The sequence below is a fragment of the Mercurialis annua genome, linkage group LG5, assembly GCF_937616625.2.
Source record: "Mercurialis annua linkage group LG5, ddMerAnnu1.2, whole genome shotgun sequence".
Lineage (NCBI taxonomy): Eukaryota > Viridiplantae > Streptophyta > Magnoliopsida > Malpighiales > Euphorbiaceae > Mercurialis > Mercurialis annua.
The window spans coordinates 4,622,803-4,650,200 of record NC_065574.1 but is presented as its reverse complement, the minus strand read 5'-3'; the positions used below and the strand labels follow the sequence as shown (position 1 = coordinate 4,650,200).

The 27,398-nt window shown below is 30.7% G+C and overlaps 4 protein-coding genes across 6 annotated transcripts; 3 read left to right on the top strand and 1 right to left on the bottom strand.

Annotated features, from left to right (window-relative positions):
- Positions 1-1,278: 1,278 nt before the first annotated feature.
- Positions 1,279-1,799, bottom strand: LOC126682943 (auxin-responsive protein SAUR40-like). The gene has a single exon (XM_050378722.2). The coding sequence runs from the start codon at positions 1,691-1,693 to the stop codon at positions 1,385-1,387; it is 309 nt and encodes a 102-aa protein (XP_050234679.1). The 5' UTR covers positions 1,694-1,799; the 3' UTR covers positions 1,279-1,384.
- Positions 1,800-3,176: 1,377 nt separating this feature from the next.
- On the top strand, positions 3,177-6,914 carry LOC126680051 (probable complex I intermediate-associated protein 30). Its single transcript, XM_050375088.2, has 8 exons — positions 3,177-3,309; positions 3,693-3,768; positions 4,633-4,746; positions 5,096-5,152; positions 5,760-5,851; positions 6,014-6,094; positions 6,248-6,346; positions 6,518-6,914. Exons 2-8 carry the CDS (start codon positions 3,717-3,719, stop codon positions 6,707-6,709), a joined length of 687 nt encoding a protein of 228 aa, XP_050231045.1. The 5' UTR covers positions 3,177-3,309; positions 3,693-3,716; the 3' UTR covers positions 6,710-6,914.
- Positions 6,915-13,187: 6,273 nt separating this feature from the next.
- LOC126682416 (uncharacterized) lies at positions 13,188-16,603 on the top strand. Of its 2 annotated transcripts, none has more exons than XM_050378097.2 (6): positions 13,188-13,625; positions 13,827-13,917; positions 14,178-14,245; positions 14,915-14,971; positions 15,798-16,040; positions 16,148-16,603. In XM_050378097.2, the coding sequence occupies exons 1-6, from the start codon at positions 13,515-13,517 to the stop codon at positions 16,298-16,300; spliced, it is 723 nt and encodes a 240-aa protein (XP_050234054.1). In that variant the 5' UTR covers positions 13,188-13,514; the 3' UTR covers positions 16,301-16,603. The 2 variants fall into 2 exon arrangements, with proteins under 2 accessions (XP_050234054.1, XP_050234055.1); XM_050378098.2 differs by having other exon boundaries at positions 16,144-16,603.
- Positions 16,604-19,259: 2,656 nt separating this feature from the next.
- Positions 19,260-21,390, top strand: LOC126682504 (dormancy-associated protein homolog 4). 2 transcript variants are annotated; one of them, XM_050378221.2, is made up of 3 exons: positions 19,260-19,765; positions 20,714-20,797; positions 21,135-21,390. In XM_050378221.2, the coding sequence occupies exons 1-3, from the start codon at positions 19,492-19,494 to the stop codon at positions 21,140-21,142; spliced, it is 366 nt and encodes a 121-aa protein (XP_050234178.1). In that variant the 5' UTR covers positions 19,260-19,491; the 3' UTR covers positions 21,143-21,390. The 2 variants fall into 2 exon arrangements, with proteins under 2 accessions (XP_050234178.1, XP_050234177.1); XM_050378220.2 differs by having other exon boundaries at positions 19,261-19,765; positions 20,714-20,816.
- The last annotated feature ends 6,008 nt before the right edge of the window (positions 21,391-27,398 follow it).

The following is a 27,398-nucleotide window of genomic DNA, read 5'->3' as shown; positions in this document are numbered from 1 at the left end:
TCCACAATTTTATCCATTTTGCTAAATATAACATATTTTTAAAATCATAACATATATACTATTATTTTTTCTTCCTTTATCAAATATATTTTCAATCAATTTTCAAGTTAAACAATATTTTTTACCTTCAAATAAACAAAAAAATAAAAAGTACAGGCACTTGAAGATGGATTCTGCCAAAATTTTATTTCAAAGCTCCTTCATGTATTTTTTTTGTCTTCATATTGGCATAAGCCATTGATGTATAAGTTAAGTTAAATATGTTGAGTAAATATTAGATTTCATTAAATTATATTAATGACTATCTTACAATCAGTATAAAGGGGAAATATGCAATTTAAGTGCAAATTATCCGATGCTTTGATGATGCTATTTTGTGGTTGGTGATCATGTCTATATTTTACATGCTCATTTCCCTTGCAAACAAAGACTAAACACTATTAAGGGAAAAAACAGAAGAGTGGAAACATTATTAGGCTCAATAGTGTCAATAAGCCAAACAAGTATTTAATATTTTTAAAAATATATTACAACTTGATTAATCTATTAAAAATTTATTTAATTTTCTAAAAGTAATTTAATATTTTTCAAAAATTAATTTATCTGAATCATGTGTAGCATTCCAATTTATAACTCTTATTTTTTATTTTTTTTACAAAAAAATATTCAATTGCCATATAAACTCAATTATATCAATTTTAAAAAATTCGATAGATTTTTTGTGAATTGTATAACCAAACTAGAGATCCATTGTCTGGATCTCTGATATTGTCACTTTGCAACTTGTCAATACTTTTTTCAAATTGGAATTATTATATACATAAAATAAATGGGAAGAAGATCCAATTCAGGTTACCGGATTAGCTCCTTAGTGTAATAGTAGCCAAGTACATGAATACAAATTCAATGGAGATATGGGACATTGTTTTGTTTCAGCAGAATTTCATAAACAAAGAGCAAAAAGTTTCCAATTGAAGGGCTCAAAGCACAAATAATTGTGCAGTGTCAGTACTGGATTGGCCAATATAGTGATGAAATTTTGTATTCTTGCACTGAATCTATGTATATAATTCAATTTCTTGTATAATTCGTATGCACGTAACTAATGGTCTGCCACCTCCATTATTGGCATTCTACCGTTTTTAAAAAGAAAATGATAATCGACTCTTTAAAGTTATCAACCGTTTTTTTTCATCTTTTTACTCTTTTATTTTGTTTTTTCAGTCGTTGACGCTATCTACATTTGCATATAAGGAGATTGCTAAAACCACAAACATATACTAATAATCCTTTTGCTAATTGAAATTTCACCAATGAAGATATTCACAAAACGTATCCAATAAATATATACATGAACTAATACACATAAAAATAAAAAGACTAATTACCCCGATTTAACGCGACTAATCTTCAAGCCCGCTCTTCTAATCATCCACTCCTCGAAATCTTTTGCTTCATACGGAATCCTCAAAACACCTTGATTACAAAACCCATATTCTTCGGCCGATTTACAAAGAAGCTCCAAGAACTCAGCGTCACCAAGAGCTCGAGTATGAACAACAAATCTTCTAATATCATCATTAACTCCAACGCAAATAGGCACATAACCTCTAGGTGCTGTTGAAGGACAAACTAATCTCTTAACATTTTTAGCTCCAATTAGTTGGCTCAATTTGCTAGCTTTTACTCCCATTCTTGAATTCTCTAGCTATAGAATCTTCAAATATTGTAAAATGGGTGTTAATTAATTGGAATTTAAAGCAAGTAGTTGATTATGAATTTTCGATAAGTTTGTGTCTATGTAAGTGATAGTGATGTTTATGCTTATCAATGAATAATATAAATGTTCATATATGGTTGATTATTGTGGGGGCCGTGGACTACTTGCCGTGACAAGAAGGTTGATAACCCAAGTTAAATTTTATAATGAGAACCAATTAATTTATGCTATTTGTTTATGATATAATCTTTTGTACTCTGGTGAATTTCCTATAAAATAGTTTGTTCTATTATTATGGAATTGAGTACACGTTGTAAAGCACCAATCTTTGAAGTGTGTTGAAATTTCTAATTGGTTTTCTTTTCTCACAATATTGATGGGCAGATGGATTCATAATAATTTATTTTATTTAAATCGAATTAAACTGAATTTATAAAGATATAAAAAACATAGAACTAATTGGTTTAGTTGATTTTTCGATTCATTCCTGTTTACACTAAAGGTGAATTAGAATTTTTTTACATTTGATACTTAATTGAATAATGAAATTATTTTTTATGGTGTCAGAATAAACTGAATTTATCGCTCGGTTTAGTTATTTGGTTTGGTTCGATGTTTTGAACACATCTAATTGTATACAAATCTTTATGTTAAATTAAAAGACCATGAAAAACGACTTAAAAAGTTGTGGTTTGGTGTTGTGCTTTTGTTTGATGTTAAGAGCATAAGATGCTCCATTAGATTTCATACTTTATGTACGGATTATGTACACATTTTAGTACCACCTCCTAGAAGAAATAGTCTCAAGGACAAATCCGATTCGATCAACGTTTTTATTTATTTTGATTGTGATATATTATCTTATTTGGTTTGTCCTATTTAGACGGCATTTTTTTTATTATTATTATTAATGAAAAATTAAGTTTAAATATGGAACTCCTAAATTTAAACCTACTAGCTTTGTTCTACACGCCGGACAAAAAATATTTATTTGAATTTGTTTTTTAATCGGAGATATTTTATCAATAAATTATAAGTTGTAACTCAAATAGTATTCATACTCTCTAATAATCTGGTAGGTCGTGAATTCAATTCCTCCTACAAATGTTGCTCCTCTCTAAATATATAAAAAAAACGGCGGTATTTTCTAAGAAATAATTTATATTACCCGCATTTCTTTGACTTTTATGTTTTATATAACTGGAACTCTCTTATATAAAAGAGTGTTAGTTAAAGAAAACTAAAATATGAAGATGAAAACATTATATTTTAATATTTATGGAAAAACAGTAATTTAGTTGTAAAATCATGAGAGTAATAGTAATTTACTTTTTTTCTAATTATTCAAGTTATGAAGCCAGAGGCCCATCCTAAAATAGCATGGCCCATTTATATCCTTAATGAAACCTGAACACAACAGTCATCCAATCAACATATGGGCCTTGCGTTCAAACGACGTAGTTTAGGTAGTCTTAAATTACAAAATCAATGCCGATGCGCCTCTGCTTCAGCTTCCCATTTCCCGACGGTAAACGGTGATCGGTGGACTCACGTCTGACGGTAACGGTAGTGGTGACCAACAGTTAACAGTGAGTACTACTTTTTTTTCTTTTTAAAGCTTTTACTTTATAAGCTGGAATCGTCAATCTTATGCCTTTTTAATTACTGAATGTGTATGCTCTTTTTATATGGATTAAAAATTCGATTTACTTGTTATTATAAAATTACTAGTCTTCAATTATCATTAATTTGAATGGTTTTTTGAGTTTTTTTTAAGCATTTGAAGACCCAAACTCTTATTTTTGGGTAAGAATTTGTGTAGTTTACTTGCTCATATGTTCAGATGAAATGATTAATTAAGTTTTTGAGTATTTTACTACTAATTCTTATGCTTTTAAATGCAATTTTTAGCTGTTATTTGCTGCATTGTCGTAGTTCCGGATAATTTATAGGGGTTTATGTTATTTTGCAGGAAGGCTTAGGTAGATTGCGGTAAATGTCAAGATTTAGAGCAATTTGGCAAGCTTCTTTGAATGCAACAAAGAAAGGTACTTTTGATTTTTAGTTACGGTTTTGAATACGTACACATTATATGAATGCGCCTCTGCTATTATGAAAGATTGGATGTTAATAGATGAAGGTTTCTTGTAAGAACTCGTATTGCGGTTTAGAGTTTGGTTATTTGCTCTCGTATATGGAAGAACTGGAAGCTTGTGGAAAAATATATGCATTGGGATTTGCATGTGCTTTAAACTTTAATCCACTACCGTGAATAACTCGGCAAGGTTGTCATTGTTTTGAGCTCCAACCTTGTTTGCTTAGGTGTCTATGGAGATGCTAGATGTGGTGAAGAGGCTAAGAAAAATGCAACTTAGAAACTTGTAAACATATCATGTGGTGATTCAGTTAAAATCCTTAGTGTTGTTTATTCTATCTCTAGTATATCCTTGTGGCCGAGAAGAGAAGGAATAGGTAGTTTATATCAGATGACCAGCGTGCGAAGAGTTAATATTATGGTACAGTTTGTCCTCCATTATTTGAAATTAGATACTCGATGACTCAGATATTTTTACTATGGGGCAAATGTAATCTAAAGATTCTAAACTACAGTTATAAGCAGATTTAAATTCCTCTTCTTGCTTCAACTACTAAGCAATATAAAAATGATCCCTGGTGTTTAAATTGAAAGGTTCCGTAGATTTCACTCCTTATTTCCCCTATTCATCCCCTTATAAGGAAATATGTCCTTTTAGTTTTAGGTTAGATGATGAAACTAAGTTGACCTCTACATGCTACCATATAAAGTAATATAGTACAAAGATTGTACAAGATGTCCGGTTGATCGCCTCTTTTTTTTCCTTCCTTTTTTAATATGTGTACTAGTTCTTATGTCACTTTGATATCTGCTGCAGCTCTCACATGGAGTGCTGAAGATTTGTTGCCTCCAAATGAGAAGCTCATTTTTAATTTTAATTCAAAGGAAGAGCTAAAGAAATGGCATTTATACTCTGATTCTGAGTATGGAGGTATGTCTTCAACGTCTTTCTCTTTGGCATGTCTTCAACTGATTGTACAAATCATAACTGAAGCAATTAATGTTTCATTTTACAATGGAAAGTCTTGGAAATGGATTCTTTGACTTTCTGTGACCTCCTCTCTAGCTACGGTTATGTTCAATTTCTGTGGTCAGGAAAATTTCAATGATGCTGTGAAATGCCTGTGGTTTGGTTGTGGAGCTAAAAAGATTGAGTTGCGAACAGGGTTGACAGCATTGTTATGCATTTTCATGTTAGAGAAAAAAATAAATGTTAAGAATGCTGTTTTATGTTGAATTAGTAATGTGGTTATCAATAATTTAACCATTTCTTCTTCCAGGTATGTCCTCAGCGTCGTTGGAGATCATAGATTCTGAAGATGGTCAGAAGGGTACTGGTGAGTGGTTGGTTCTTTTGGCATGACATGAGATGTAATTATAATTGATAAACCTCGAGACTTTCTATTTTGGCTTTGACTACTATTTCCTGCTTATACTGCTGTGGTGATTTTGATTGAAATTTATCACGCAACAAAAGATGAAACTTGAAATTTGAAATTCTTTATGCATCAAACTATGTGAGATGGGAAGTAAGTTTGTGTTTCAAACGCTTACACTTTTAACTGAGATTGGTAAATCCACCAACAATTGGAAGATAGTCATGTCAGCTTTTAATTTATTCTGTAATTGATGATGAGCTAAACGTTTTCAACTGTAATTATGGTCATATCAATCCGAAGTGTGTTGTTTCTTGATTATTCATTTTAGATCACACTTTCCATAACTTTTACCAGATTTTTATGCAACCGCATGTTTTTCTGTTATTTCTGGATGTATATCTAGTCCACTAGTACCATCTGATGTTAAATGATGCTTTATATATCAATTTCAACTCCAGATAAGAACTAGATTCATTCTCGAATTGAAAATCTCTATCTTCTTGGTCTCTAGTTGTTCTATTTAGTCTTCTTAATTACTTAATCGTCTTATGTATTTTTTTTCTAGGGGTTTTCTCTGGGAATTTATCATTGGATGTATCTGAGGGCACAAAGTGGAACATAAACCGAAGTGGTTTTGGTGGAATGCGGTCCAAGAAGGTGAACATTAATTTTACTGACTATTAAGTTCAACACTTCAAAGTGAAAAAAACTTGTCGGCATTGCCATCTGTAAAATCTCATTCTATTTCTGCTTTTAGAGTCTCATCATATGTTATTGCAACACAACAGGATATGCCTTATCAATTTATATCTCCTGCAGTTTGACGGTTTCATTGATTTAGATGCATATGACACCATAGCTCTAAAGCTTAGAGGTGATGGAAGATGCTATATTTCAACGGTAAGTTATCTTTTCGTTGTTCATGTAGTGAAACCGAGTATATAAAAGAGCTTCTGCAGCTGTTGGCACATTCTTTTAAATTGTTTTCAAAATAAATGTTTTGATTGTTTCTGAATTTAATGCTAAATCTTCAGCCATATTATAATGATGCAGATTTATACAGAGAATTGGGTAAATTCACCTGGACAAATGGAAGATAATTCATGGCAAGCTTTCGTTCAAGTACCCAAAGACAATTGGTATATTACAAAGGCAAGTTTTGTAGCTCTACAGAATAATGCCAAATTAAAAGAACCCGTATTTGGTTTCTTGTCGTTAATCGAGAAGAGAAGGATTGTGTCTCGTGCTATCTAGCAGAGAGGCGTGTCTTTAAGTAAATGTGTGAGCATGTAGCGTAGTACCTAATATTCGCATCCATTGCAGATTCCTCTTGCTCGATATTTGCCAACATGGAGAGGAAATGTGATAGATGCAGAGATGGAAATGAATCAATCCCGTATTCTAGGCATGTCCCTATCTGTTAATGCAAGTAGTGTTGTTCCCGGTGCTACTTCCGGACCAGGTGATTTCAAAGTCGAAATTGATTGGATCAAGGCCTTGAGAACAATACAGTGAATCGTCAAAAACCGCTTTGGGAACATTCCTAATTTGCTGATCTAAGCATTCATTATAGGTGCATTCTTATGCTTTGCACTCATTTTTCCTGTAATTCTCCTTGGGTCATCAAATGTTGTTTCTTATGATAATGTGTCCATCAGACATAATTATCTGTCTATTCCTAGACCTTATCAAAATAAGGGCTACGTGGGGCTTAATTTTAGGACATGTTGATTTGCTTATATCCTTGTTAGCCAGGCTTGTATTTTTGAAAACCCTTCAAATCTTTTAAAAAGAGCATGCAAGCTCTTTTAGTTATTTCCTTAACATTTGGGCACTCAAAGTTTTTAAACAGTGCAAAGAAATTCACACGCTTGAAAAAAAAAACCACATAATAATTAAAAACACGAGGGAGTTAAATGGAAAAAAATATAAACTAAAAGGGCTTATGCTCTCTTTTTGAGAAACTTAAATGATTTTTTGCACCATTTAATAACGTTGAAGGCCCAAGTAATAAAAAAATTATAAGAGTTTATTTGCTTATCAAAAAAATTAAAGGGTTTTTTTTTGTATCTTTGATCTAATTTTTGAACGCAGATATTAATGTACTCTCTCCGTCCTAAAATAATTACCAACTGTCGGTTTAATTGTCGGTTCGATCTAGTCCAATCTGGTTAGATTGAATTTTTGGTTTTTTGTAGTTTTTGGATTATACCACTGGTTGGTTCTCAATTCAACTGGTTTGACTGGCTGGTCTGTCCGGTTTTGTAAGTACTAATTGTATGACTCTTTAGTAAAAGAAGTCTAATAAGAGGTAAAAAAAAAAAACTTGAAGGTCAATTTTCATGATTAAAAAGATTTTTTTGTTTCTCTTGCACAATTCCATATTAAATCAAATTAATCCTCCATCTTCTTGACTGTAGATCACTATTGTATTAAGATTTAAAAAAAGGGTCAAGTTTGGGATATTATCCGTTAAAAGCCAGCTTGTAGTTGGACCTACAGAAAAGACAATTCAGATTGTGGTTTAATCAATTGAAAAGTGTTTCATAATCAAATGTTTTTTAATCACTAATGCAAGTTGCAAATAAATTAGATTTAAATATTTTTAACACATGCAATGAAGTGAATGAAAAACTATAGTATAAGATAAGTGTTAAAAATATAAAAATTATAGCTGGATGCTACCAAGCAAAGTCCCACTATCATAAAAATTCATAATTCTATCCGTACGACAGCAAAGTTGATGTAGCTGCAAATTGTGCTATTTGTGATGTAAAAAGACTATGTGACCATAGTAGTAGAAACTAGAAAGATAGAACCCACTTGCATCAAATTGTCTTTCAATTTATTTCGAAGAGTCTATTCGGTACGAATCAAACTAAAATTTGGTACAAATCGCATTAATATTTTTTTTTATCAAATCGAATTAAATTTATAAAAGTATTAATATAAATTATAGATAAGGTATAAAAATGATCTTAATGTTTATTCTATAACTCTCCTGATCTTCCAATGTTTTTAGAGACTAAAAAATAGCCCTAAAATTATTAAAATATAACAAATATTCCCTCCACCATTAAACAGGGGGATATATATGTTCCACCTTGCTTACGTTAGGGTCATTTTTAAGACTCGAAAATATCAGGGTAATGGCTAATTGTATGTCACATCATCCGAACTAACATTCAAATACGTTACCGTTAAACGGAAGGTATATTTGTTTTATTTTAGTAACATTTTGGTCATTTTTTTAGACTTAAAAACATCAGAGAATCAGGTGAGCCACAAAATGAATATTAGGGTCTATTTTGTACCTTAACCCTATAACTTATTCATTGTGGCTCTGTTTTGCAGTTACTTTAAATTTAAAAAATAGAAATTTTATTAAAGTTTTAATTTATTATTAAAAAAAATAAATTAGAAAATTTGACAATTTAAAAGAGTATTTAGAGATGCTGTAACTAATTAATTTGTAAATCTAAAAAATAGAAAAGAGGAGTAATAAAGTGACTTTTTATTTGCAGTCACAAGTGGGCTTTCATCAAAGTTCACTTGCAAAACAAGAAGAGTGTAGAAAAAAAAAAAGCGGTTGCATGAAGCTGTGATTAGGGGTGAGCAACGGTCGGTTCGGTCATCGAACCGCCCAAAAATTCAAAACTGTTCGGTTTTTTAAAAATTTCGGTCACCGAACCGTATTAACCAAATTATATCAAAACCGTATTAACCAAACCGAAATATTTTCGGTTCGGTTCGGTTCGGTCGAAAACCGTAATATTTTTTGTATGGTTTTTAGAAAAGAAAAAAAACAGTTTTTTAAAAAATAAATAAAAAAAATAGAAAAATTTAACCTAGAAAGTACATGTGCTTTAAATTAAATCTATATTTATCGTTTTTTATTATAAAACTTTAAAATTAAACAAGTTTAATATATAAATGTGTGTATATGAAAGTTTAAAATAACCTAATTTTTAAATACGGTCGGTTCGGTTATTACGGTTATTTTTTTGTAAAAATCGTAAACCGAACCGAATAGTCAAAATTTTAAAAATTCGGACCGTAACCGAACCATATTTTCAAATTATATTTCGGTTTGATTAATTCGGTTCGGTTCAGTTCGGTTATTCGGTTTTGACCGTTTAATGCTCACCCCTAGCTGTGATATTGAAGGTGGCAACAAGTGTTTGATGCGGACTGATTTAATGTCACCAATGGAAGCGGGGCCCACAAAGAATGACAGCGGGTCCCATAAACTTTTTGGCGTTTTAATTCTGACAAATTTATGTCTGACGTGGACAAATAGTTTCCCAACACAGACTTTATCATACTTATCTCTCTTACACTCGCACACTTCTGCAACTTTAAATCACTGTTTCTAGCAGCCTCCAGTTCCTGATTTTTATTTGAGCACATTACTGTGGGTTTCCGTATATATTATTGTCTTTTTAATATAAAAATGGAAAAAATTTCAAAAATAACCCTCATATATACCTTGGCACCTCATGTATTTTAAATATTAAGTATAATTCTAACATTGTGAAAAAGTACCCAAAAAACACAAAAAATGAAAAACGTTAAACAGAAATGTGTAACATTAACCAAAAATGTTAACGAAATAGTCATTTTTGCTACTTTTTCGAGACGTTAGGATCATTTTTAAAAATCAAAATACATAAGATACTAAATGAGACGTTGACTATACATTAGGGTCATTTTCATACCTTTTTCCTATAAAAATCAAACGATATGATTACTTATTTTTATTTTCATCGGTTCATCCATTTTTATATTAATCAACCAATTTAAAAAAACTAAATTATTTTTTTAAAAACAAGTTACATATTTTTTAACTAATAATTAGATTAATAATAGATTTTAATTATTAATATGATATGAATTTTTTAATAAATAAAATTTGATAGGAGATGGATTTTCGTAAATTTAGCTTGCAAGTTGCTCAACGGAGAGTTGTTAATTTTTATTTTGATTAAAAAGATATAACTTGTTCTGATCATTAATCATAGTCGTCTTGTTGAAGAATTTGAACCGATCAGTGTGAGCAATTTTAAGATGCACCCTTGACGCATCCATCGGAGGTTCATAAAACCAATACTTAGACTTTTATGAAAATTTTGACCGACGCTTTCCACAAGCAGTAATGATGACTGTAATTTTATCTGTAAAAATATTGTTTCGTGGACTTTTGCGAATGTAAGCATTTTTGGTTTAGAAACGTGAGCTGCAATTTTGCTTTAGCGAATCATGCGTTATTACAATTATGAAAGTGTTGTCCCAAAAAAATAACCCAACTCGTATGAAAATATTCTGATTAAATTCGATGTTTTTCAAGAATAACCTTAGATATATTATGTTAAATCACTAATTCACTATAATTTTGAATGAGTTTAGATTCAAAACCGAAATTTTCAAAAACATTCACTTGTACAGTCTTATCCACTTTAAGTTAGGACTTACTATTAGTGTGGGTCTAACCTAGTTGATTAAGGCGTCTTTAAATGTATTTGAAAAACGCCAGTTCAAACCTTCTTCGTAAGTAACATCTAACAATTGACATTCTAAAGGTAATGTTATCTATATTAAAAAAAACAAAAACAAATAGTTAGGGCTCAGTAGCTACTCCCTCCGTTTATGACCACACTTTGATAATACCCCCAAAACACCGACTTCATATTCAATAATTTATCATGTTGTACGCAGAATAAGAAAATAGGAGGTTCTGGGTTGGGTTCTTCTCACTGTGTAGAAGCAAGTCACGTGCATTAATATGGCTCAAATTCACGTGGCCATTTCTAGCATCTTCAACTAAATATTACAGGATATAAATTATTTAATAATATACGTAATTTCTTCTTCTTTAAAAATTTTATTTGATTTTCTTACAATCTAAATAATGGATTGGAGATTTTGGAATATTATTTATGTTTATATTTTTAATTATAATCTTCCATGTTAAGAGTAACTGATTGAATTTTTAATCAATCATTTAAATTTACATAAAAATAACATTTATAATTATAAAATAAAAAATATAATATAGACAATAATCTTCCTTAAATTTTTATTTTTAATATAATGTTTCATAAAAATTGATTTTTCTTAATTAAAATTCAATTTAAATTAGGCTTGATTTTTAGTCGTGAGGGAATTTCTACAAAAGTTATAAGAATTTGACTTGAGTTTTCTTTGATTGTGAGAAACTAAAAATGTCTTTCTTCAATTCTCAAAAAAATAATTATTTCGTCATAATAATACAGAATAAGTTTAAATTTAATTAGATCTGATCTCCTTAACTTTTAAGTCATTTTAAACAACTTTTTTTATATAATTTAAGAGAAACATAAATTGTTCGAAAAATGATCTTACATATTTGATAGCACGTATTCCAATTATACTATTTGAGTTATAGCACAAAACGACCCCACAATCTTGATAAAATGTAGTCCCAATTGTTATCCTGTTTGAGTTATAACAAAATAGTATCATTACACAGCTCTGATAATTAAATTTATATTCAAATCCACTTTGATCATAATATGTTTCTTTATTGACCATGAGGAGTAAAAACAAAGAAAAACATTAGCATAATGTGATGTAACCTTCCTCAGTTCCTTCTATTTTCCAAATTCCAACAATGCTCATGCACCATCTTCACACAAATCCTCTCTTCTCTCCCTCCAAATCCATTAAAACCATTAAACTTGACCCGACAAAATTTGAGTAAAATTTAATATAATTTAATTCTTTCTAAAATATATAGGACACGGTTCAATCTTTTTAAATTAAAAAACAATTGTTGAACTGAGTTCAAGTCCATCTGTTGCTAATGATAAAAATCAAAATTTGATTTCTTTTGCGTTTACTATTTGAATGATTAGTTTATAGATTTATTTTTTACAGTTTGGAACTAATTGGCAAGATTTGTCATAGTTTCAATGTATCTTTATTGCAATTATTTATATTTATAGATTTTTATCAATTTGGCTAAATTTATGTGTGAATTTAAATTTTTAATTAATTATTTTGACCGACATATTAAGCTATCAAATAACTTCACTTGGTGTACATAGAATTTTATAATCAATTTTCTATCTATATATGAAATTGTTTTCTATTAAAATGTATCCAAAAAATAAATTTTTTTGTTAATTTGGAAAAGTAATGAGATTATATAGAAAATGTTTTATAACCCTATCTTTTTAATCCAATTCATTTAACCCATCTTACATAGCAGGATTTCATTTATTCAGTTTTCATCCGAAAAGTGTATATCTCAAAAAATAAAATTAATCAATCTATTTTTAAATTATCACGTCAGGCGGTATAAAAATATGAGGGGTTATAAGTATCAGGTTATATAGCATTATTCATATTATATATGGGTAGGGCAAGAAAATGAATAATTTATGGTATTATTTAAGATTCATTAGATCTTTTAAGAAATAAAAAGAAAAGGGACCATTGGTTATTATAATATGCCGTCTAAAAGAACCAATAGTAGTAAACTAAGAACCTTCTGGACATATTAAAATATCTCCCTTCTTTCAATCTCAGCCGTCCACAGTAAACATCCTCTACACCTTATCTTACAGATATTTTGTTCTCTAACATGTTTTCATTTTATATTTAATAGGTACAACTTATTTTAAAGTCCCTCTACTTTTTCCTTTTCCTTATTCGTCCTCAAATATTTTTATTCTTACATTTGGTCCTTTTATTTTCCAAAAGAGATTTAAAATTTCTTTATATTTCTTTAATTGGTTCACGTATTTTCAATTTATTTAGTCCGTGTATTAACCGAGAGTGCACTGCACTTCCGCACTTCTGTTAACAGAATCTTTTTATAAAAATCAGTAAAAAAATTGATACGCTCGGAGACGAAATAAAGTAAAAATAAAAACTAGAGGGATCTTAGTCTAGTTTTTGTCAATTTAATATTTAATATACAAACTAACAAACAATATAAATGATCCGCTTCTGGAGACTTCTTTTGAGCTTAGTGGAGAGAAAAAAATCAAAATAAACCCAAAAAAGGAAATAATTACTTTATTATTTTTCGCTTTCTCTTCCTCTCTGATATGGAAACTAAAGCTCGGTGTAAATTTTTATTATATATTGATGCATGAACAATAATAATTCTTATCTAAGTAAAAATATGAAGCATGGTGGGTTCTTGCTAATGTGAATTTCTCTTGATTTAATTTGTCGACAAGAATAAATTTTGGATTCTGGGTATTGTAATTGAAGGCGGATTGGGAAGTGGGTTTGGATTTGTTTGTGTAATTGAGAGAAGATCGTTGAAGAAATGGCAAATGGAGAAGATAAGAGCAGGAATACAGATTTTTATAAAGTTTTGGGGTTGAATAAAGAATGCACTGATTCAGAGCTCAGAATTGCTTATAAGAAACTTGCCATGGTCAGATTTTTTTAAAAATTTCATGTTTTAATTTCTTGATCTTGATCATATTATGGAACCTTAAACCAGCAGTTTTTCTTGAGTTGGTTTTCTTGGAAAGTAACGAAATTTCTGTTCTTGAAATTTTTTAAAAATAGATTTTCTCGGAAAGTGATGAAAGTTTCCTGGGAAATTTAAAGATTTATTGTTTTTATTTTATAGAGATGGCACCCGGATCGGTGTTCAGCTTCGGGTAGTTCCAAGTTAGAAGAAGCTAAACAGAATTTTCAGGCTATTCAACAGGCCTATTCTGGTAATTTCTTTTTCTATATTATTATGAATTTATTTATTCACTGGGTAGCACGGATACGGATATGGAAAACCGGACACTTGAACACGGACACAACGAAACCGTATTATAAAACATGAAGTTTAGCGTCCGAAACCTCAAGTGTCTGAAACGTTTGCGAAGTCTGCTACTTAGTTTATTCATATGAAACTCCAAATTGAGATAGAAAATAAAGAAATTCATATAATAAATTTTGTTGTGTAATTTTGTGTTTTGTTGAACAGTTCTTTCTGACGCCAACAAAAGGTTTCTGTACGATGTTGGTGTTTACGACAGTGATGATGACGAAAATGTATGTTTGTTTCTTTTCTCCTTTTCTTGGTTTTTGCAATGATTATCTTTCTCTATTTTTTAATATATAATAATTGAAATATATTTGCCCATAAATGTGTTTGCGACTTTTTTATTCATCAGAAATTAGTTGATCACCCTCCCATCCTTCAAATTTTGTCAACTTCTGTGAGCTCATATTTTTCATGTTTGTGTTTCTTTTTTGAGCAATTTGGTCCAAAAATACAATTTAATTGGGTGTATGTATGTCCATGTTTTCCAGAAATTAAGGTGGGTTCTGTTTATGCATATTTAACTTTGAGAGTATTTGTTTTCATTGCTGAGGTAACACTACAAAAAAACCGTTAATTTGTGACCGCTAAATTTGCAATGAAATTTCCTTTATGATAAAATTGTAAAAGATTTGTGACCAATTTGAGAATTTTTGACAGAAAATTCTGTCGCAAAATTTTGTGACAACTATTTTCATCAAAAACTCATTCATTGCATAACTTTATGACAGAAATTTCGTCGTAAATTTGGCTGTTGGCAGTTTTCTCGTGCTGCAACTAAATTTTGATGATTAGTGAGTCTAATATGTGATTATTGTGTTATTTTTGAGATTAATTTTATATATAATCAAATATTGGCTTAAAAAATGGCTTTGAATTAATATTATTATAATGTGCAGGGTATGGGTGATTTTCTGAATGAAATGGCAGTGATGATGAGCCAGACAGAGCCTAATGTAAGCTTTTCTTTAGCATCCCACTCCATTCTTTTCAATAAATTTTTTATTGGTATTAGTGTAAGCTTTTTGTGAAATCCTATGTATTTTAGCATAGATAATGGACCCTTGAAAAATGATTTTTCAGGTCTATGTCCATTTCCTAAGTTTTGGATATTTTGTTTCTTTTTAAACCCTAATTGCAATTGAACCCTTTTTAATTTCAAACATCATTTCAATTGCAACCCTACATTCTTAGTTAGTGTGCTTATAAAAATCTGCAGTTTAGATGAGTAAGCTTATTGCGTTGCTATCAACACGAAGAATCACCTCTTCGTGTTTGTTCGGATAGTTACTTCCAAACAAATACACTAATTGATCGGTGCATAAATGCTTGAAACCCTTCCGCCTTTACATATTCATGGTGATATGATGTCCTACTTGTCTTGATCCTAAGAAATCTAATCTTAGATATTACATGGGCCCAAAATAAAAGTTGACCATTGATTTTTCAGGTCTATGTCTTTTTAACTTTATAAGCATACACTCTTTAGTTCTTGCCAATGGGACCATAATCACTCAAAAGTTGGCATGTTTATTGTTGCTCAATGGTGGTCCTGTGGCCTGGTGATAGTCATTGCTATGTGATATCAGCTTTACGTTTATTGATGAAATATTTTTCTGTTGGGTCAACAATATGGTGATCGAGTATCTAACTTGATTATCTGGCCGGTTTGGGGTAAAACGAGAGATTTGAACGTCATTTAGTACATTTACTGCTTAAGAGCTGTAATTGATCAAAGTTCTAATTGTGTTAGTAATGCGGAATTGAATGTGAATTTGTCAGGAAAACGGAGATGAGAGCTTTGAGGAATTACAAGAGTTATTTGAGGAAATGTTTCAAGATGATCTCGAGTCATTTGAAGCTAGCTGTCAAGCTAGTGCTAAATCTTCGTCTTCGTCTTCGTCTTACTCGTCTTATGGTGAAAGCTCAAGCAAAAGAAACTCTTCGGATATGAATTATCGGGAGTCCGATAAGGTGCAGGATTCTTCTGGTTTCAGTTCTCACTTTCAGAAATTCTGTTTAGGGGTATGTAAATTACTAACTACAATATTTTTAAAAAAATGCAAACATGTTTTTCGTGTATCTCGATCAATTGATTCATTGCATGTATACCTCCGAATTTATGAAGACAGGTGGAACGCCCACAAAATTTCAAGAAGGGGAAGGGAGCAAGAGGCGGAATTCAAGGAGGAGCCGGCGGTAATAGGCAGAGACAGGGCCGGAAACAAAATGTTTCATCTGGTTTCGACGTCTCCTCCAAAGATCGGGGTATTTCTGCTTCGTGAATCATGTGATGGAGTAATTTACTCGTAATGCATTCGGGTGGGAGGTGAAAGTGCATTGCGTGGCCAATTTCATGGGATCGGCATGAGTTTTTGAAGTAACAATTCCGACAACCTTAGACGAAGAACAAACACAAGTTTGGCTGTTCGTTAGAGTAAGTTGTTGTAAATTGACAAGAGTCAACTATGGCCCTAGTCTTTATTTTACTCTTTAGATGTTGCTTGCTTTCTATTGCATTGTAATGAAATCTGCTCTTCAGCTGTATGAATTTCCACATAATTGTTAGATGTGAACTCCATGTGTAATTTTCATCTGCATTCTCTGAATTTTCATGTATTCCTATTGTAGTAGATTTTTCAAATTTAAATTTATAATTGTAAAATTCTTAATTTTCAGATGCTATATCGAGAAATTCTTTGGTTCTAATTTTGTGGTTTTCCTGTGAAAACTAGCGATCTTGACAGTTGCAGTGTAGTAAAAATAGAAAATGAAATACTAGTATTTGTTTTTGAGAGGAAAAGAAATAGAAAATGAATATCACTATCAGCAATATGTTAGTCATATCCAATAAAAAATATTTTTAAATATTATTGCTTGATGTTGACGTGTACTTTTTGTTTTTTTAACTTTTCTTTATCAAATTAATTTTAATGTAGGTGTCGAGATCAATAACATAGAGTTATTAAAATGGGTTAGCAGATCGTTTTCGTGTCGTATCATTCTCCTTTGTTGATGCAATTAAAGTTACATCAACATGATTTACTTAATCCAAAAATTCCAATATAAAATTGACACGGAATTAAAATGAGTAACATTATACAATTCGCCAATTCATTTTAATATCCTAATCAATATATTTTTAGCGGAAAAACTATATAATACACAGTGATAAGTTTGTATTATTCAGAAATTAATAAGTTTTAGTTTAAGTTAAAATAAGAAGGTCAAATGACTAAGAAAAGGTCAAATTTTTCATGAAAGTTTCACAAAAGTTCAAACCTTTCAATTTTATCTGTATCGTCTTGCAACGCAAAATTTTATTTCAGTAATATCCAACTACGTCATTTTATTGTGGCGCATACTCAGTGCTGATGTGGCAATGACACACATCAGCACCACATAAGTAAAAAAACATAGTTGGACATAATTGAAACAAAGTCATGCGTTTTAGAATAAAATTGATAAAACTAAAATATTTGAATTTTTTTATAGATTTTTATGAATTTTTTAGCTTTCTTTAAACATTTGGCCAAATAAGAATACCTTGGTGGAAAAATAGGCAATTTGGTTTACCATTTTGGGTGTACGAGTCCTACAATTCGTGGGAATTATCATGGCCCATTGATGGTAGGTGGACTGAGTAATAAGTTCTTAACCCAAAATGATTAAAGGGGAGGCTATGGCTGTAAGAGGGATTGATGGTTAACCTCACAATTTAGTAAAATATACTCATTTCAGCCTGTTCTAAAAAATCTCTTTCTTTTAAAATTACTTCCATTAATGAATATATATATATATAATTCTGAAATCTCGATTTCGAGTCTCAGTACGTCCAATTAAAACCGATTTAACATAATAAATTTTTAATACTAACAACTAACCTAGTTTACATTTTATGTCTCTAAAAATCATAATTGTAATTATGATGTAGTGTTTGGTAGATTAGACCTAAGGTTTACGAGAAATTCTTAAATAGACTTAATCTACCACGTTATCTGTGAATTAGCCTATTATATTATGACATGTTATTAATATAATGGTGCTACTGTAATTTCATTTTTATTTTTTTACATATTTGAATAATAATATTTCGATACTACTACTATTTTAATAACTTATTATAATGTGAGAGGCTTATTCCACAAATGACGTAATGGTAACATACTAAAAATTACTTCAATCTTATCTTGTCGACGTGTAAACATTAATGAAACATACTATATATAGTATGCCACATAGGACCCAGTCATCATCTCATCCATATACTATCTCCCAAATTTATCTGGAATTAATTATCATCTTCTACTATATATTACTACTGCTACTTAAATCGGCTTCACTTTAGCTACCTGCTTTCACATAAAATCTTTGCTTTTTTTACAAACCTTTTCAAATGTGTCAATTTTACATAAATTCTTCTCTAAGTAAAGATTGGTATTCACTATTAAATTATTAATTGCAAAATTATTTTATTTTCTATATTTACGAATAAATAAATTAATTCAATATTATTGGATATGAATCAATTACGATTTCATTAAGTTAGCATGTTAATCTCTTAGAATTGACTTTCAATCATTTTTGAAATAGAATATTGATAGTCAATACTTTAAAAATACATTAATTTAGATTAGAAAATAGGTAACTAATTTCAAACTTGTCCTTAATAGTACTAAATCAACATTTTGTTAATAGCTAAAGTGCTAAGTTAAGGTGTCTGTTGGTGGATCAACTAACAATGTCTAAATTCTAAGGAAAGTGTTGCCTTATTATGTACTTCAATAGAATGAATATTATGTGGGACATAATAAAATTTTATATTTAGCTATTAATCCACATAATATAAATATTTTAAATTTTTTGGCCAAATATTTATAGTGTGCATATCTTGAAAATTATTGAATATTTTGTTTCCACTCCAACAATATTTAAATATCATATTATAATAGATTTCGTTCTTTTCAATGTATTTTGAACCCATAAATAATTAGGATATTCATATAACTATATTAACAAACTAACTGAACTTAACTATAATTCCAAAATTCTTTAACAGAATCTATTGAACATCTAAATAAGGTAAATTTTGCTCCAAAACAAAAATATAGCAAATCTAATTTAACGGCTAGTAAAAAAGCCATACTAAACGGAGTCAATCTATAATTTACAGCCATCAATATCCACTCTTCTTCATCATTTTCCTCTATAAAACAAACCCTAATTCACCATTTCAGCACATTAATTTAAATATAATAAATAAAAAAACTCTTTAAATCTCCCTTATACTCTGTTTACGTTTCGCCATCTTTCTCCTCTCGATCAGTAACAGTCATTTCGTGATTAATAACTATTTTATAAAAGCAAAGAAATATTTTAGGGTTTTGTTTTCTTTGGTTTTTTTGGTTGTTACTTACAGAGGGAAGATTTTAGATTAATTATTTTTGTTTAGAGAATTTAATTAATTATAAGAAAGATGGGTTTTCTCCATAAGCTTTGGGACGAAACGTTGGCAGGACCGGCACCGGAGACTGGGCTGGGAAAACTGCGTAAATGTAATTCATTGTCTGTGGCGGCTGCCACCGCGGCGTCACGAGCATCTCCTCCGGCGGATGAGATACTTATTACTAGAAGTATTACTATTATTAAGACTAATAATAATTTAAATTTGAAGAATCTTTCGGTTGATCCTGGTTCCGCTCCTGATTCTCCTGCTTCTTCAGCTTGTACTCCTAGGACTCCATTTACACGTAAGTTTTTATTAATTTTCATTCTGCCATTGATGGACTTGCATGAAGAAAATAGAAATGATTATTTCTCTTAATTTTTCATTTTGGTTATAATTTATGGGAAATTGTGTGTTCATTTTAGGTTGTTCAAACTCGTAATCTTATATGACTAGTTGGAGTGGTAGGCAGCACAAACACTCTATTCAATCAAGTTGTTCCGTTTTGAAAACGTTTAAAACACTTGACATTCTATACACTAAACTTTTTTTTTTTACATATAAAATCTTAAAATAATAGTGTTTTACCGTACCCGTATCCAAGTGTGTCTTGTGTCGACCCTATTACCGGGTTTGAAATTTATAAAACTTAAGTTTGATTTGTTCTAGTTTTTATTTTCTTAGCTACCAAACAGTAGTGTTTTACTTAATTTGCAGTCACTATAAAAAATTCTGTATTTGACAACAAATATTTTTGCAGCTAATTTGTTTTTGCTGCTAAATACCATTTTGCAGCATTAATTTTAAAAGTTGCTGCCATTAGTTAAGTTATAGCAGCATTTTACAATAAATTTTGTTAACAATTAACGCAACGCTTTATTAGCAGTAACATGCCCCAATTTTTTTTTTGCTATATGTTAATATTAACAATTTTTAGCACTATTAACAGTAAAAATATGTACTGCTAATTTTAATATTTCTTGTAGTGAGTTAGTAAGTTGAGTTGGTTTTGTATTTTTTTCTGTATTCATATATTTTAGATGTAATGAGGATATATATATGAGCTACACAAATTAATCACTATAGTAGCTCAATTCACTATGTAATTTTTTTTATCATAAAAATAAAAATGATAAACTCTCGTCTAAATATATGAATATGAACCGGTGGAAATTTAAGCTCGGATTTTTGTAATTTTCATAAAGTGATCAAAATATTCCGATTTTGATTCGGATTTGTGATTATGATGCAGCTGGGACACCACGAGGGGAATTCAAGAAATGGACGAGGCGGAAAACACCTGCTGATGCATTTGAACACACTGATGACCCTACAAGTCCGACTGTTTACGATTGGTTCTTTCTCCTTTTTTTTGTTCTTTTATTTGTTTTAATCACATTTTGGCCCCTAAAAGTTGATTGAATTGAAATACTTTTAAATGCAATTTATAATTTAAAAGTATGGGAACTTTAATAAGTGGAGGTTATATGGAAGATTCAGATTAGAAGATAAAAATTTGCTAGACAATATATGCATTTCCTTTTATTCGTAAATTTCACTAAAAATGTCTAATATTTGAGAGCATATCTCTTAGTGTAAATTTGCAAATAATGGATGATTAAATTTGTAATATGGTATATGGGTTGTCACTAATATTTTGCCTAAATATGCAGGATTGTGATGAGTGCTTTGGACCGTTGAGAGAGGATATATAAATATAGTGACGATTTTGATTGAAAAATCGGCAGTATATGATGACCAAATTCTTGTACATATATTTATAGAGTGAGAACCGTTGATCATCTGTATGTATATTTAGATATGATGACAACTTATAAATATACTAATTATCAAATTATATAGAGTTTAATTGTAAATAAAATTATAAATTTTATATATTATAGTATATTTTGTTATTTACAACATTAACTTTTGATTGTAATCATTTTAAACACTAATTTTGTAATTTTTGAACAATTCAAACATAAGTTGAACTTGTTGATATTTTCACGGAAGATAAGTTATAAATTCATATATTCAAATTAACGTCTACATCAGCAAACAAATACTAGAAATTTTATTTTGTATTTTCAAAAGTTAAAAGTTTATGTTCAAGACTACGAAAATTAAAAGTTGTTGTGATTGTTACAAAATACACGAAAATTTATAATATTGTCTATAATAATTAATAACCCAATTAATTAACAATGGATTTCAATCAATTGAACACATTGTGGAGGACCCAAGTCGAGCAATGCTGTTTTTCTTAGAAAAAAGATGGAGCTTTTATTTGGAATTTTCAGAGTTGGTTCCAGCAAACATGGCTGCATATATTTGGTGTATTTTTTTTCTTTTTCTTTTGGTATTCTTGTGTTTTTATACAAATTGTTGTAAAATGCCTATAATTCCTATTTGTATTAAGAGTTTATGTATGGATTTGACATTGGATATATTAACATCCGACGCGGCGCCTCACACGGAATATGTTGCACCCAATTATTATATGCATTCATTTATTTTTATCTGGAAATTTCAATTATTTTAAAAAAATTAGAATTTGTTATAGTTTGATGCAATTAAAGTTTTAATAATAAATTATAATGTATTTTAAGAGTTTGGATGATATCAAACTCTTAACTCTAGATAGGTTATTGTGATTAAATTCTTGCATAAACTTTTTCTACCATATTAAATGTGGCACAAGCAATAAAAATTAAAATATTTAATCAAATAATTTTAACAATACAATATAATTGGCTAGAATTTTTAATTATTTTAATAATAAATTTTAATTTATTTTGTCTAGAAATAACACTTTAGAGAAACTGAATTTAGGCGACTTTTTGGATTGAGAGTTCTTAGGTTATAAATTTTTTTAGATTTAATGTGATAAATAAATTAAATAAAATTTATTGTTAGATATACTGATATTAAAAAGTGATCAAACTCTATTAATCTTGAAAATTGAAAACTTTTAAAAAAATTCATTTGATTTTTCTCATAAGAGGTGAAAAAGTTAAAATTCAGTATTTTTCATGCATGAACGATTGTTATAATATTTTAAAATTTTAAAAATATTCGTATAAATGTTTTAATTTAAAAATCTATCTAAATAATGGAATTTATATATCCATAAATGAAATAATTTTAGAAAAACTTAATTTAAAAGGTTCTTAAAGATTTTTTTTTGGTTAGTGTTCTAAAACTCAAGCTTTTAAATTTGTCTTATTTGGATAATAATAAATACGTCTTTGTTGGAATTAGAGAAATTGATGACAGACATAATCTTTTGTTTGTGCTGGTGACTAGTGTGAACCATAAAGTCGTCTCCCGTAATTAACAATGAAAACGAATTTGCAAAAGAAAGCAATTTAGCTTAACATACGGACAATTAGTTGTATAATGTGGCAAATAGTGTAAAAAAAATAGTTTCTACATTCTTTTTTTGTAACAGATTTACTTAATTTCTTCACAATTTGACGAAATGTTATTTTATTGTTTGATTAATTTTAGTAACATTTTATGGATAACTCACTGATTATATTTAATATAAAAATATTGGTAATAGAGATATACCTTATTCACCTTTTAGAGTACATCAAAACCGAACACACAATTTGTAAACATTGATGTGAATAAGGGAAAAATGGAAAATAACGGGTGTTTGTGACGTGAGAGATATAAGTTAATTCTAACTTTTTTGAGTTACTTCTTATACAGAGTTAAACACTTTCTGAATTTTTTTTTATAAGGGCATATTTACTAGAGATGTTATCTATTTGGTGATTCTCCATCAATTTTGTACTCCTTATTCAAGCGCGTAGATGTACGCTTTAATACCGAATCACGTAAATATCTTGTGTTATTTATTTATTTGGCTACATCATTGTTTGTTACTCAAATCCATAATTAAATAATTAACAATTTGGTTTTGATTTCGCTATATATACCGATCCATCACAAACCGGTGAAAATTACTATAAATTCAACAATCGGTATCAGTGTTTCAACAAAAAGGTATTCTTTTACCTTGTAATTTTTGTGAATATGCACTGTGTAATTATGGATCCTCTTCAATGAAACTTACTGGAGATGGTGATTTTTCCCTTTCATTTAGTATAATCCTTTATTAAATGTGGGCTGGCTTCTTGAATGAGAAGAGGCCTTTTTGTTGGGGGCGGTCATTTTAATTGTGGGAACAAGAATATTTGTGGGCCGTGGTTAGGCCTGTTCGTTGGCCAGTTCGATTCGGTTTGAAATCGGCTAAAACCGACCAACTGGAATTTGGTGAACTTTCAAACCAAACTGAACCCAACAACTTGATTTGGTTTGGTTAAAAAAACAAAATTATTCTTTTGCTTATCACATGCTGATTTTTAATGTTTTTTATCTGTGATAGGACATTATTGTTCTTAAAAATAATTCAAACATACAAAGGATTTACAAATTAATCTTGTTTTAAAAAGAGATCAAATTTAATTTTAAAACGATAAAGAACTATCGGAAGTTTAAACAGTTACTATCAATAACTTAATCTATAAATTTATAATAACAAATCATATTATGTATTAAGTGCAAAGTATATAAAATACTTCTTCCATCTCTTTTAAGATGAAATATAAGACATTTACACATAAATTAAAAAGACAATAATTATTTTATTATTATTTTACCTATATTAATAATAGTTTTGTAAATTTTGTTTAGAGTAATTACTTTTTTAAAAGAGAAAAAGGGGTGAGAAATAAAATTTCATATAAAACAACACTAAAACATGATATGTACTAATGAGTTATATACATTTTTAAAAATGATGAATTATAAAAAATTCAATTTTTTTACAAATTAATATCATTCAAACTTACTAATAGTTAGGGGTATAAATGAACCGAGCCGAGCCGAGTTTTTGAGTGTTCATATTCGGCTCATTTAGCGAATAAGGTGTTCATGTTCGGTCGAGTTTTAAACAGAGTGTTCATGTTCGGTTCGTTTAGATTATAATGTTTATGTTCGGTGCATGTTCAGCTCGTGTTCATTCGTTTAGATGCTAAACGAACAATTTCATGAACGAGCTCACGAACGAGCTCGATAAGTACTAAATGAACTCGTTCACGAACAAGCTCGCGAACGAGCTCGTTCACGAGCCCGCTCGTTTAGCGGATAAACGAACGAACACGAATTATTAAACGAACAAACACGAATATGAGCTGAATAAATTAAAAACAATCCAATCGAGTTCGTTCACAAATATGAGATGAAATTATTAGAGATATAATTATATAAATTAATTTAAATATGAATTAGTTTGCAAACACCTAATCGAGTTTTTAAACGAGCTTGTTCGTGAACTATATACGAGCTCGTTCACGAACTTTTTGACAAACTCTTAATCGATCTCGTTCACGAGCTTGTTCATGAACTCTTATTTGAGCTGTTCTTGAACGTAAATGAGCCGAACACCACTATGTTCATGTTCAGCTCAATTATATTAACGAACATAAAATCAAGCTCAAACTCGATTCGTTTAGAATACAAATGAACATGAACCGAACTCTTATCAAAACGAACACCGAACCGCTCGAGAATGGCTCGGTTTGTTTACTCCCCTACTAATAGTTGACTGAAAACTATTTATTTTTATTAAAGTAAAATTTATTCTTGTCGACCTCCTCATATTAAATAGGGAAAAGGAGCAAATATGACCCTAACGTTTGGGGTAAAGACCAACTAAGCCCCTAATCAATTTTCAGTCTCAAAAGGACCCTTAACGTTTTGAAACAGGACCAGATAAACCCTTCTGCTTCACAGCGTTTATTCCCGTTAGTTTTTGCCCACCTGTAATTTCCACCTCATTTATTAATGCAGGCATTTAATTCCACGTGGCCCTCTAATTAATACACTCACCCACTACACTAACCAAACCCCTCAGTAATGAAATCCCTAAATCATTCTAACCTAATTCCCAATTCTATCGCTAAACCTAACACCCAATTCCTTCGCAAATCCTGAGAAACGACAGACAAACCTTCAATCGGTAGACATAATCGGTCCTTCTTCGTTTCCTCTAACCTTCTATCGTTCCTGTAACAAATGTTTGGTGCGAATATCTGAACAAAGAGGCTAATAATCACCCATGGCACCTCAACTTTAGGGGTACGGGCGCTAAACCCCCTGAAGTTTAAAAACGGGCGCTAAACCCCCTGAACTTTGAGGCGGCGCTCACAAAACCCCTTTTGGACGAAATATGACCAAAATACCCCTGGCGCCGTTTTTTCAGTCAACTGACATTTTAAAAAAAAAATTCTGACACTGCCATATCATCTGACACGTCAGAATTATACCTTAAAAATTTGAAAAACCCAAAATACCCTTACTTTAATTTAGAAAAAGACAAAAAAAAAACTCAATCTAATGAATTAACCCAACAACTGACCCGACCAATACCCCAACCCGACCGACCCGACCACCGCCGGAAAATTTTCCGGTCATCTTCTCCGATTTAAAGATGACCGGAAAATTTCCGGTCATCAAAAAAATTTGTTCCTCAGAGGAACAGATCGTTCGATCTGTTCCTCTGAGGAACAGATTATCTGTTCCTCATGAGGAACAGATCTGTTCCTCATGAGGAACAGATCTGTTCCTCATGTTGAGGAACAGATCTGTTCCTCATGTTGAGGAACAGATCTGTTCCTCAACATGAGGAACAGACCGATCTGTTCCTCAGGGAACAGATCGGCGGCGATCTGTTCCCTGAGGAACAGATCAGCGCGATCTGTTCCTCAGGGAACAGATCGCGGCCGATCTGTTCCCTGAGGAACAGATCCGCGCGATCTGTTCCCTGAGGAACAGATCGGCAGATCTGTTCCTCAGGGAACAGATCTGCAGATCTGTTCCTTGAGGAACAGATCTGAATCTGTTCCTCAGAGGAACAGATCCGACGATCTGTTCCTCTGAGGAACAGATAAAGATGACCGGAAAATTTCCGGTCATCTTCAAAATGGAGAAGATGACCGGAAAATTTTCCGGCGGTGGTCGGGTGACGGGTCGGTTGGTGGGGTGGTGGTTGGGTCGGTTTTTGGGTTGATAGATTGGTTTATATTAAATTGGGTTGGTTTGATTTTTTTTTTTAAGTTAAATTAGGGGTATTTTGGGTTTTTCAAATTTTTAAGATATATTTCTGAGGTGTCAGATGATATGACAGTGTCAGATTTTTTTTTTAAAATGTCAGTTGACTGAAAAAAACGGCGCCAGGGGTATTTTGGTCATATTTCGTCCAAAAGGGGTTTTGTGAGCGCCGCCTCAAAGTTCAGGGGGTTTAGCGCCCGTTTTTAAACTTCAGGGGGTTTAGCGCCCGTACCCCTAAAGTTGAGGTGCCATGGGTGATTATTAGCCGAACAAAGAACAAGTAAGTCTCTTTTCCCTTTTAAGTAAAGAATGTCTTTTGTTTTTTGTTCGTTACTTCCTCTAACCTTCTATCGTTCCTGTAACAAATGTTTGGTGCGAATATCTGAACAAAGAACAAGTAAGTCTCTTTTCCCTTTTAAGTAAAGAATGTCTTTTGTTTTTTGTTCGTTACTATGCGTTTTATTGTTGTGTTTTGAAGTGTGGTGGACCTGTTGACAGTAAAAGCTTGTTTTTTATGTTATTTTGTAAGAGGAAAGTGTAAATGCATGTGGTCCAAAAGCATGTGGGGACTGAATGTTTTATGGTTGTTTAATAAGCATGTGGGGACTGATTTTTTATGGGTATTGTTTAATAAGTATGTGGGGACTGATTGTTTCTATTTTTGTTAAAGAAAATTGTGAATTTAATATGGGTGGTTGTTGTCCCTTTTTGTGAATTTAATATTCTGTTTTTCCCCTTTAAAAATTATCTCTCACTTGAATTTACTGTTCCTGATGCAGTATGGCTGATGGTTTTATTGATGTCATTTTTCA

What these genes read in the sequence shown, in the direction of transcription:
- LOC126682943 (XM_050378722.2), bottom strand. Translation starts at nt 1,693, where the DNA reads ATGGGAGTAAAAGCTAGCAAATTGAGCCAACTAATTGGAGCTAAAAAT.
- LOC126680051 (XM_050375088.2), top strand. Translation starts at nt 3,717, where the DNA reads ATGTCAAGATTTAGAGCAATTTGGCAAGCTTCTTTGAATGCAACAAAG. An exon ending in TTTGAATGCAACAAAGAAAG is followed by an intron (nt 3,769 to 4,632) that starts GTACTTTTGATT and finishes TATCTGCTGCAG; the next exon opens with CTCTCACATGGAGTGCTGAA. An exon ending in ACAATTGGTATATTACAAAG is followed by an intron (nt 6,347 to 6,517) that starts GCAAGTTTTGTA and finishes CATCCATTGCAG; the next exon opens with ATTCCTCTTGCTCGATATTT.
- LOC126682416 (XM_050378097.2), top strand. Translation starts at nt 13,515, where the DNA reads ATGGCAAATGGAGAAGATAAGAGCAGGAATACAGATTTTTATAAAGTT. An exon ending in CTTATAAGAAACTTGCCATG is followed by an intron (nt 13,626 to 13,826) that starts GTCAGATTTTTT and finishes TTTATTTTATAG; the next exon opens with AGATGGCACCCGGATCGGTG. An exon ending in TTCAGAAATTCTGTTTAGGG is followed by an intron (nt 16,041 to 16,147) that starts GTATGTAAATTA and finishes TTATGAAGACAG; the next exon opens with GTGGAACGCCCACAAAATTT.
- LOC126682504 (XM_050378220.2), top strand. Translation starts at nt 19,492, where the DNA reads ATGGGTTTTCTCCATAAGCTTTGGGACGAAACGTTGGCAGGACCGGCA. An exon ending in TCCTAGGACTCCATTTACAC is followed by an intron (nt 19,766 to 20,713) that starts GTAAGTTTTTAT and finishes ATTATGATGCAG; the next exon opens with CTGGGACACCACGAGGGGAA. An exon ending in AGTCCGACTGTTTACGATTG is followed by an intron (nt 20,817 to 21,134) that starts GTTCTTTCTCCT and finishes CTAAATATGCAG; the next exon opens with GATTGTGATGAGTGCTTTGG.